The sequence below is a fragment of the Balaenoptera musculus genome, chromosome 3 (genome assembly GCF_009873245.2).
Source record: "Balaenoptera musculus isolate JJ_BM4_2016_0621 chromosome 3, mBalMus1.pri.v3, whole genome shotgun sequence".
Lineage (NCBI taxonomy): Eukaryota > Metazoa > Chordata > Mammalia > Artiodactyla > Balaenopteridae > Balaenoptera > Balaenoptera musculus.
Window position 1 is genome coordinate 35,054,231 of NC_045787.1, and position 12,007 is coordinate 35,066,237.

General features: G+C 41.3%; 1 protein-coding gene across 5 annotated transcripts in view; it reads left to right on the top strand.

Annotated features, from left to right (window-relative positions):
* Positions 1-12,007, top strand: part of NNT (nicotinamide nucleotide transhydrogenase) — a 97,016-nt gene that overhangs the window by 25,335 nt on the left and 59,674 nt on the right. For all 5 annotated transcript variants that reach the window (XM_036845315.1, XM_036845319.1, XM_036845316.1 and 2 more), the window contains exons 6-7: positions 2,012-2,100; positions 5,947-6,134. In XM_036845315.1, coding sequence (XP_036701210.1) covers positions 2,012-2,100; positions 5,947-6,134 — 277 coding nt within the window. The remainder of the gene's footprint in view (positions 1-2,011; positions 2,101-5,946; positions 6,135-12,007) is intronic.

Genomic DNA, 12,007 nt, shown 5'->3' on the forward strand with positions numbered 1-12,007 from the left:
CCTATGATAAAGGATGCAGATGAACATCCGGTTGAGAGAGATGACTAGGGAAAGGTATGTGGGATGGGGTGTGGGGCTTCCATGCCCTCTTTGGACACCATTCCTGGAAGCTTCCAGAACTTCCTGGAACCCTGTACGTTTGTGATTTTTATGGAGCTTCATAACGTAGGCATGATGGATCATTAACTCCATTTCCAGCCCCTCTTCCCTTTTTGAAGAATGGATTCTGTCTTTTAAATTATGGGGTCTTTTGTTATTTCTTGATTCAGGATAACTTGGCCCAGTCCTATGACTTTTACTTATTTTAATTTCATTTTTTTTTTTTTTAGTGGTGGTGGGGCTTCGGTGTGTGGAGTGGGGATTGGTGCCTTGGAGCCCAGCAGCGTCTTGTTCCCTCTGGTCCCTCTTTGTCCCCTTTCTTGTAGACCCCCCAGAGAAAGCATTCCCATTTAGATCAATTCACACAATCTCTGAGACAGTACCCCGGGGTCACCAGAGCACAGTTCCACTAGCCTAGTCTTCTTAAAGAGGCAGAAGAAGTGGGCGTGAGGGGTGGGTGGGAATTTATAAACTTCACTCTTTCTGTGGGTGGCTTGTTTTTTTTTTTTTTTTTTGACTGCGAAGTATAATAGGTCTTTTCTCTGGAAGGCCCATTCCAGATTACATTGTTCTTAGTTTGTTTCTTAGAAGGCAGGGAGACTCTTGTTTCTGAGGAATTCTATGATTTTCTTGGCTCTGATCCTTCCTTGGTTAGGGAGATTAGTTACATTGCTTTGGATTTCAGGTGCAGTTCATTGAAAGTGGATCAAAATTAGGTGGTTGGTCACCTGCTGTTCCTCTTAGAAGCTCAAAATAGGAGTAGGTGTTTCACCAAAGTTGTACCCGTCTTTGAAACTTACTTTGATATTTTATGAACATAGAAAACCTTAAAATTTGAGAGGGGAGAGGGAGCTAGAATACTATAATATATAGTATTAGTAGAAGTAGCTTTGATAGTGTGGGAAAGAACCTGTCAGTCTTTAACATATGTAACACTGATGGTGTTGTATGTAGCTTTTACACTGAGATGCTGAGAGTCACACTAGTTTTAGTGAAGTTTTTGGCCTTTGCCATCAGCTTTAAAAAACTTTTTAAGGGCTTCCCTGGTGGCGCAGTGGTTGAGAATCTGCCTGCCAATGCAGGGGACACGGGTTCGAGCCATGGTCTGGGAGGATCCCACATGCCGCGGAGTGCCTAGGCCCGTGAGCCACAACTACTGAGCCTGCGCGTCTGGAGCCTGTGCTTCGCAACAAGAGAGGCCGCGATAGTGAGGCCCGCGCACTGCGATGAAGAGTGGCCCCCACTTGCCGCAACTAGAGAAAGCTCTCGCACAGAAACGAAGACCCAACACAGCCATAAATAAAATAAAATAAATAAAAATAAAAAAATAAACAGGAGCTGTTGTTTTAAAAAAAAAAAAAAACTTTTTAAAACAGTGGTGGTCCGGGGAATTCCCTGGTGGTCCAGTGGTTAAGAATCGCCTTCCAAAAAAAAAAAAGAATCCACCTTCCAATGCAAGGGACTTGGGGGTTCGATCCCTGGTTGGGGAACTAAGATCCCACATGCCGCGGGGCAGCCAAGACCGTGCGCGGCAACTACTGAGCCCGCGAGCCACATCTAGAGAACCCGTGTGCTGCAAATACTGAGCCTGCCCACCACAACTAGAGAGAAGCCCCTGCGCTGCAACAAAGAGCCCGTGCGCCGCAACAAAAGGTTCCACGTGCCGCAAGGAAGATCCCGTGTGCTGCAACGAAGAAAAAAAAAAAACCCGAAAAACAGCGGTGGTCCAGGTACAGAGTAGCCTATCCACACAGTACATTTATTCAGGGCTGATCATCACCACCAGCACCACCTGGTGTATTACTGCATGCTGACTGTGTACCCGGCCCTGAGAGTTACTAGCGGATGATTTTACATAATCAGTTGATCATGAACTTTATTTAAAACTTACGGGTTCTGCCTTCTTTCCTAGATTCTGATAGTCGGTGGCGGTGTGGCCGGGCTGGCTTCTGCAGGTGCAGCAAAGTCGATGGGTGCAATTGTTCGGGGATTTGACACAAGGTGAGGGCTTTACTAGCGATTGCTGTTAAGGTAGAAACGTTTTGTTTTAGATGGATGTTATGCTTTCCTTTTGCAAATTGAAGTAGCACGCTGAAACTGCTCTGTAAGCTCTTTTCATTTAAAAGTGTATCCATTTGTTCAAAGTTAACTCAAAGTGAAAATGTATTACTTAGTGGAAAAAAAAAAGTTTAAGGACTCATGCCCAGTACAGCAGAAATAATTTTAAAAAATTGCAAATGAACTGCTCACACTCAGTCTTGTATTTTCATGTAGATTAGCAATGGGACCAGAGTTCTCTGTATCCTGACTTTCTACCATGTTGCTCTGCTGTGTTTTATTTCTGTTCAGAATGTGTTTAGTCACTAGGTAGGGCATGAACAAAGATGTTTGTGAGTGTGAAGAAGGGGAGTAGTATGGGAGACATCTTGGAGAGCAGACTGGGGTGGGGGGTGAGGGACGTGCTCGGCATCGAACAGACGGAAGCAGATAAAGCTGACTGGGCAGCAGTAGAGCCGCCAGGTGAAAGTGCTTGGTTATGTTCATTGCATATTTCTTTAAAGCAGACACATCAACATTTTCCTGGAATTTCTTTAAAGTAGACACATCAACATTTTCCTGGAATTTCTTTAAAGTAAAGAGAAGTTGAATTAAAATTGTTCTTCATTGCAGAAGACACTAGATACTAGCTTTTATTACGTGTTTTTTGAGTATTGTTATCATTTATGCGTTCCAATACTTTTTTAAGGTTGAAACATGTAGTTAGTTATTATCCGTTGAAGTCAGTAGAGGAAAAATACCATTACTAATCTTGAATATAGAATGATGAAAAAGAAATGCAACCATTCAAAGGTAAAAAGAATATGACATTTCAGAGTAAAGGCTGTTCCAATAGAATATGGTTTACAGTGCTTACCTGGAGTTTAGAGGGGTGATGTGCTGATAAAATGCTGTCTTGCTGAAATGAGAAAAGGCATTTCTGAAGTAACCAGGACACAAGCCAGGGATAGCCACAGTTAAGTATGTCATTAGTCCTAGCTTTTAATTTTTAATGTTTGCAGATGTGAAGTTATTGAAGACCCCCCAAATCTGGCAAAAGTAGGTTGTTCAAGTTTTCATTGTAGTGGACAATACTATTAAAGTGGAAGTGTATATATTTGACTTGGAGATGATGTGAAACTCAAGTGTTGGGTTAACTACTGAGAATTTATAAAAGTTTTGTTGATGTCTTTGGTTTAGATTATGTAGAGAGTAGACAGCTAGAATATAGCTGTTGCTTAACTTCATTTTTATTTACAGTTTATTAAGATAACTCAAGTATACAGTGAAGAAAGATGTGGCTGATCTGATGTAATGCTTTTCTTATAATTATAGCTCATTAGTTAATCTAATCACTATTTTGAGACTGGGGGTTAGTATCATGTTATAAATGTGAAATCTAAATATGTTGGAAAACACACTTGATTATAAATTCTTGTTGGAAAACTGAATGGTATTATTTTCAGTTAAACACCCTAAAAGCAAGGAAAACTCATTGCCTAGCGGTATTATATGGGTGTGATTTTCTAAATTCTTTCAGACAATAACTAGGAAATTCCACTCATTGCCTATTGTCTCTATTACAAAGTTTATAAAGTCTTTACTTTCCTTTTTTGGTGTGTATTCCAAAAAGCTTTATTTGCAAAAACAATTGGCTGGTCAAGAGCTTTAGTTTTCAGATACCTGTACTAAATGCTTACTCTCTTCCAGGCATTGTGCTCTATGCATTATTTGTTCTTTATTGTAAGTATATGAAATAGGAATAAATAACCCTATTTTACATAATATTAAAAGAAATATAAATCAGTTTAATAACTTATCCAGTTTACTTTTTCTGATTATAAAAATGCTTATTTTCCCAATTCAGAAAAATATAAAGAAGTACAAAAAGTGAAAATAAAATACCCTACAACCCTGCTAGAGATAACTATTAACATTTTAGTATATGTTCCCTTTTCTACACATTAATTAAAAATGTAATTTTACTAATAGTACAATTTAACTTACTTTTTTACTTTTTTTTAACTTAGCAGTAGATCATGAAGCTCTTTACTTATCTGCAAACATATTTAATGGCTGCACAAGATTCATTGTATAGAAATACAGTGACTTGGGGCTTCCCTGGTGGCACAGTGATTAAGAGTCCACCTGCCAATGCAGGGGACACGGGTTTGATCCGTGTCCGGGAAGATCCCACATGCTGCGGAGCAACTAAGCCCGTGCGCCACAACTACTGAGCCTGCGCTCTAGAGCCCGTGAGCCACAACTACTGAGCCTGCGCTCTAGAGCCCGTGAGCCACAACTACTGAGCCCACGTGCCACAACTACTGAAGCCAGCACACTCTAGGGCCCGCATGCCACAACTAGTGAGCCTGCGTACTGCCACTACTGAAGCCCGCACGCCTAGAGCCCGTGCTCCACAACAAGAGAAGCCACTGCAACGAGAAGCCCGCGCACTGCAACCAAGAGTAGCCCCCGCTCGCCACAACTAGAGAAAGCCCGCGCGCAGCAATGAAGACCCAACGCAGCCAAAAATAAATAATTAATTAAAAAAATAGACATTTCTAAAACTTTTTAAACCTGTATCCCTTTGGATAACACCAACTCAAATTGGCCTAAACTATAAGAAAATGTGTTATCTCTCCGAAGTGAAAATCCATGGAAAGGACTCCCTTTTCACGCTAGAGGCAGCCGCTGGTCGGTGCCATCCAGGACCAGGTTCCTTCTGTCTCTCCTCTCTGCTGTCCTCAGCTCTGGCTATTCCCCCTGTGGTCACAAGTTGACCTCCGCAGGCAATTTGGGTTACAAGCTTCCTTGTTCAAGTCAGCAGAAGCGGAGAGAAGCTCTTGTTCATCCATGCCTTACCTTTTCTGCCCTGCCTTCTGTATCCTACCTTTGTGTCTGCTCCCCGACCATGACAGTTGCAAGGGAACTGATGGGCTCAGTCCACTGTTTCCCAGACTTCCCTTACGGCAAGAATTACCTACAGCTCTTGCTGAAAATAGAGCTCCTGGCCCCTCTGCTGGAGATTGTAATTCAGTGGGTCTCAGAAGGGGCCTGGGAATTTGAATTTTTAACAAGTGCCTGGAGCGACTGTTGTCGTTAGGGAGGTTTGGGATTCACTGTAGTGGGATGGATGTTGGTGAGTTAAACACTGTCCGCCACAGAGCTGAGAGCTTTGTTGGCTCTGGTTTCCCAACTAGTACACAGAACTTGGCTAGCATTTATTTATTTATTTTTAAACTGAATGTATTTTTACATAAGTTAAATGTGTTGGCTCTTCACATTTTGCCATTTATGCCATTTATAGGTCGCTTTTCTCAAACACAATTTAATGAGGACTAGGGGCAAAAATCACTTTGTAGCAGTATTTCTAAGTAAAAGAGTCGTTTATGTGGGAAAAGTCCCTGTAAGTCAGAACATTTACAAGTGAAAACCTCAACTTGAGTGATTTGAATGATGTCAAATCTGAATGTAGGTCAGATCTCACATCATCAACAGTGGGACCACTGTCAAGAAACTCAGGTAATTGATGACTGGAGTTGGCAGTAGTGAAATTCCTTTTGTAACTTAACTAAGTAAGAGTTGGAATTTCCTATAGTTTTTTTTTTTTTTTCCGGAAAAAAATATTATCATAAAGTTGTTACCTGCCTTTAGAAAAAAATTCAAACGGTCTGGTCAGAGACCTCAAAAGAAAGTTTCTACTTTTGAATATGTAGAGTTTTCTTAAAAATGTGTATGTAAATGATGATCTTGATTTCTGTATTAAGGACCTGAAATAACCACTGCTTTCCCTTCAATAATCACCAGGGCCGCAGCTTTGGAGCAGTTCAAGTCTCTGGGTGCTGAGCCCTTAGAGGTGGCCTTGAAGGAATCTGGTGAGGGACAAGGAGGATATGCAAAGGAGATGTCCAAAGAGTTCATTGAGGCCGAAATGAAGCTCTTTGCTCAGCAGTGCAAGGAGGTGGATATCCTTATCAGCACAGCACTTATTCCAGGTGTGTCATTACGTTAGTGGTTATCGATAAAGCAGTTTTACTAATGAGACTTCAAAATGAGGGTGAATAATTGTTTAACGTTTGCATTTCTTTAAGTAAAGATTGATTTACTTTCTAGAGAATGAGAAAGCACATGAAAGGCAGAAAAGACAAAATCACTGTGGCCCCTGCACAAAAACAGTTATTAATAATTTGTATATTTTCTTCCAGTCTTTTTTTCTGTGTATTTTTATCTGTTCATAGATCATATTCTGTGTACAGTATTATATTTGTAAGCAATTTGCTTTGTTTACACCCTTGATAATTGTTTTTTAATTTATTTCTGTTCTCTTTGTTAAGATACTACATTTCTATTGTAGGACATCTAAACAGCACTGAAAAATATGAAGGAAAAAAGTACAGATTGGAAGTTCTACCAGAGTGACCATTATTTTTAAAAATTTATTTATTATTTTTAAAATTTTATTTATTTATTTACTTATCTTTGGCTGTGTTGGGTCTTCCTTGCTGTGCGTGGGCTTTCTCTAGCTGCGGCGAGCCGGGGCTACTCTTCGTTGTGGTACGCGGGCTTCTCATTGCGGTGGCTTCTCTTATTGCGGAACACGGGCTCTAGGCGCGCAGGCTTCAGTAGTTGTGACTTGTGGGCTCCAGAGCACGGGCTCAGTAGTTGTGGCACACGGGCTTAGTTGCTCCACAGCATGTGGGATCTTCCCGGACCAGGGCTCGAACCCGTGTCCCCTGCATTGGCAGGCGGATTCTTAACCACTGCACCACCAGGGAAGTCCCATTATTAATATTTTGATGATCATTTTTTTATACATGAGAAGGAGAGGGGGACTTTGTGTGTGTGTATATATATTTATGGAATTTCCCGTATATGTTTTTTACTAAAGGTTATGATACTTTGTTACTTTGTAATTACTTCCTTTGACTTGTTTGGTCTTTGCAATCAAATCGTGAGCTCTTTGATGTCAGGAATTACTTTTTAGTCCTTTATAACATGCTTTTCTGAAGAATAGATGCTTGATGTCAAACCAGCCAGCATTTATTAATCAGTAATAAACAGTAAACAGTAGCTTGATCTAGCAAGACTTGGGAGTGAAGAAACTCTCTACCTTTTGTATTTCTATCTCCTCTCCTGTCCTTTGCTTCTGTTATTGAATAGTGACTACCATGCTGACTCTAATTTTTTTACCTTTCTAAAAGAAAGTGGGCCAGATAATGAGAACTTACAGGGTTCAGGTTACCTGTGTTCGATCCTCCTAAAGGAGCCTTGCTTTCTCTCGGGGACCGTGGAAAATTAGGAGAAGCTGCTTTGTCATGAGGTTCTGGGAAAGGAGAAGTTCTCTTCTGGCACCCCCTTCCCCCAATCTGGCTAATATACACCCAAGGGCAGGAAGCTGATTGGCAGCATATCTGTGAGCTTGTGGGGGAAAACATGCCTCTCAGGCTCTTCTTTCTGTCCTCTGTTTACCCACATGATACCCAATAGGTGAGCTCTTCTCTCCAGACATCCCCATCCCACCGGGGCTGGCTAGATGAAGCAGACAGCGGGAGAGTGACATGGGCTCAGCCCATAGAAGAATCTGTGTGTGTGTGGAAATGAGGCTGGGGTTGGTTACTGGAGGTGGGTGCAGATCAGACAAGGCAGGGGCCACAGGTGGTGTTTGTGAAATCTGCCAGCGACAGTAGGACTCATGAACAGGTGGTGGCAGGAGAGCACTTCGGGATTCATCCTTTCCTTTTGTGGCGGTGGCTTCTGGCTCAGCTGTTGCAGGTGGCTTTCAAGGAAGGATGGGGTGGCTTTTGCTGTAGCCACCATTTGACCTTTGAAAGGTAGTTGCCTGTTGGGGAGATGAGTTGGGAACTGACTGTATGTAACAAGTGGCCAGCAGAGGGTGCTAAAGCATTTACTCATGCAGTAAATGATGAAGCCCTGAAGCTAGTAGTTTTAAATCATTCTCTTTATAAATAACTGAGTAGATCCACAGACATAGAAAACAAACTTAGGGTTACCAAAGGGGAAAAGGGTAGAGGGATAAATTAGGAGTTTAGGATTAACATATACACACTACTGTATATAAAATAGATAACCAACAAGGACTTACTGTATAGCACAGGGAACTCTACTCAGTGTTTTGTAATAACCTATGAGGGAAAAAGTCTGAAAAAGAATATCTATATCTATATATCTATATATAAAAGCTGAATCACTTTGCTCTACACCTGAAACTAACACAACCTTGTAAATCAACTAAACTTCAATAAAAAAATAAAATAATAAGAAAAAGAAAAAATAAAGTATATGTCACTAGGTTAAAAAAAAGAACTGAGTATACTTTGGATATAGTATATAGAATTATTATTGATGGTAAATCTTAAAGTAAGTTATAGAACTCAAGACTTCTTATATAAAACGCATATGGACTTTTAGGACCTACCCCCCATAGTATCTTTTTTTTTTTTTTTTTGAACAAAAAAAGGGCATGTGAACAGTTGACTAAACTTTAACCTCTTATTTTTTATAAGTAGTTTACAGTAAGTGTACCTTAGCAGCAGTTCAAATTATATGATAGTGTTAAAGAGGACTTGTTGAAGAAGTTTTACCAGTTTGTTCTGCTGAGCCTTTCCCGTTTTCAGCCTTTTCTGAAGCCATCTGGTCAAAGCAGTTTAAACTTGCACAAAGTCCCTGACCGGTGGATTGACCCAGAGTTCACACTCACAAGGCTGGTCTGAAAAGCACCTTTCTGTTACTTTTTTGGTAAGCCCCCCCAAAGAGAAAAGCTAATTTGAATATAATAAGGAAGAAGATGATCTTTCTAAAGATCTTTCATATCCCTAGGGGACTGAAACCTGAAAACCTGTGAGCATTAAAAAAAAAAAAAGATTGAAAAGATTATATAAAGGTACACATGCCCTTTGAAAAACAGTGTCCTTGGCATTGTACCCTTACTGGTGTTTGTCCTGAGCCTTTGCATGGGTCACCTGATGGTGTATCTTGCTCCTGAAAGACTCTTGGAGAAGTTCTTCTAAAGTTTTCCTTGAGTGGATCCAAAGGGGATTAAGTTAAATGTCAGAAGTTCTCCAAGTTGCGCTTCCTTAGACCGAGATCCTCGTGGCTGTACTGAAGACCTGGCGTGGATAAGAGCACTGAGAGAGGAACATGGGCAATGAGCTCGCTTCAGGTAGCAATCCTGTGGAGTTGGTAAATTTTCATTCCTCCTAGGCACACGTCAGTCAGTGGGCTTGGACACACAATAACGTTGTACTTATGAGGATCGTAGGTAAAATGAAAGGTTTCTGTAGCTAGCTACTTATTATGCTGCCTGGTATCTTGTACCATTGTCTAGACCCCCTCAATTGGGTTGGGCGATGGATGCAGGGCTAGCATTTCACTTAGTACAGGTAACTTCAAGAGAGGGCCTAGCAGACAGTCTCATTTTGTGGTGCTGTGCCCACGAGGGAAAGCTCCCAACCTTCCTCTCCAGCTCCGTGACCTTTCGGGTTACCACTAAAAAGTTCGGCAGCCCCCCTCTCTGATAACGTTCAGGCCGTGCTCATAATCTTTTCCAGGAAACCTTTTGAGACACAGGAGATTTTTTCAGCATTCTTATTGTTCTGAAACCCTTTTAGAGAGACTTTTCATAGACTTGGAATGTTTAATCAGGAAGAAACTGAATCAGGTTGAAAATCTGATTCGTAAATTAGGGATTATAGCGGTGGGGTGAGGAGAATCACAGTGGTTTAGCAGTGACTGTGTCTTAGGCAAATTTTGCCTAAATTCCTGTGAGAATTAGGAGTACCGTGGGGCACACGCTAAATCTACCCTGACGGAGACAACTTTCTCCATTTAGAACCTTTCCTGATGATGCCTAATTAAAAATCATAAGCATCATAGGGTCATCTGGCTTTCCTGCTCTCCCCTTCCCCACCTCAGGTCCTGCCCTCATTTCGTAATTGAACCATAGCTACTGGGAAGCCTGGGGTTTTGTTTAGTAATGACAGTAACTTGGACCACTCAAGTTCCCAGCATCATTAGGTAAAGGCATCTAAAGTCCTCAGGATTGGACCACCTCCCCTCCCTCCCCACCCCACCCTTACCTGTGCTCTAAATTTTGCACCCTTTAGTAAGGTATTTCTTGCCTTTCAGTTTCTAGTCCTGATTGAGCTTTTGGACCTCATGTGAAACTCATTTCTTGCTCTCTGGGCCCGATTTCAGTCACGCGTGCTGCTATTATCTCCACAAGGAGGCCAAGGACTTTCAGGCCTTGCACATATTGTTCCTTCTCTTTGGAATGCTGTCCCTGCCCTTCCCTGCCTTTTTTTTTTTTTTTTAAACATCTTTATTGGCCTATAATTGCTTTACAATGGTGTGTTAGTTTCTGCTTTATAATAAAGTGAATCAGTTATACATATACATATATTCCCATATCTCTTCCCTCTTGCGTCTCCCTCCCTCCCACCCTCCCTATCCCACCCCTCTAGGTGGTCACAAAGCACCGAGCTGATCTCCCTGTGCTATTTGCCTGCTTCCCACTAGCTATCTATTTTACATTTACTTATAGTATATATAAGTCCATGCCACTCTCTCACTTCGTCCCAGCTTACTCTTCCCCCTCCTCGTGTCCTCAAGTCCATTCTCTAGTAGGTCTGTGTCTTTATTCCCTGCCTTTTGAAGTCCTACTGAGCTCAGCAGTTTCTCCAGAGTTCCTGCCGTCTCCTGCTCCGTAGTAAACACTCTTTTTTCTGCATTCATAGCATCTGCCCGTGCCTCAAATTCCAGTAGTTCTCAGTCTCACTGCCCTTTAGTTGCCCTGGCTCATCTCTGCCACGAGGGTGCTTACCAGGGAGCCTTGTGTACAGCTGTGGCTCAGCAGATGTTCCTGAGCTAATGTGGGTTCCTTCCTTACTTCTCGGTTGGTACAATCCCTTTTATTTTTCTGGTGCTATCCAAGGAAAGAAAGAACACTCTTGGATAGGAATACTGCAGCAGCTAATTTAAGACTGGGAAGCTAGCTTTCTTAAATTTTCAAAAGTAGGACACTGGCCACGTTTGCAGTTTGAGGTGTTGAGCTAGGCCTCTCAGGAGATAGAATTAGGAAGTAGTGGGAAGGTCTGTTCAGGAGTTAGAAAGTGTCCTATCAGCCAGGAGGGAAGATATTCATTGCTTGATTATAAATTATGATCCCTTAGGCCGTATATCCTTGCACCTCTTTTTAGGTATGAACCAGATTAGGGTAACAGTCCTTTTAATTTTTATCTATATCAGATAGGCTCTGTAGTATACACCCATCAGAGGAGCTTTGTGGCAATTTTGCATGACCCTGGAGAATTGGGAGAGGGTGTTTTCCCTTGATATACAAGGGCTTTACACATATGAGACCAAACCTGAGGGATCTCACAGTCTCCTGGAAAATCAACATTGGTTCTCCATTGGATGCTGCCTGTCTCTTTGAAGCCATCTTTCATATGGAGTAGAAATATAATACAAAAGAGTAACTTTCCATAGTAACTTTCACACTTGTTCTTTTAGGCAAGAGAATAATTGATACAGCAGTATACTCTTCGTTTGTGAAATTCCACAAAGATAATATTGTTTTGATGACTACACAAGGTCTTCCCCTAAAGTAAAGCTTTATTTTTCAGATTGTTTCTTTCGTTCTGTAAACATTGTGGTCTTATAGGACAGTGATAGATCAGGGATTTTCAACTATTTTTGAATTATTTAACTTTCTTTTACTGACTAATCTGATTCATCTACCATCCTCTCCTCCTTTAAATGCATTGTATGATTGTATGGAATTTTGTAATATTTCTTGTACAGAGTTTCATTTGTTTTGAGAATTTTGAAGGACAGAGAGAAATACTTAAGT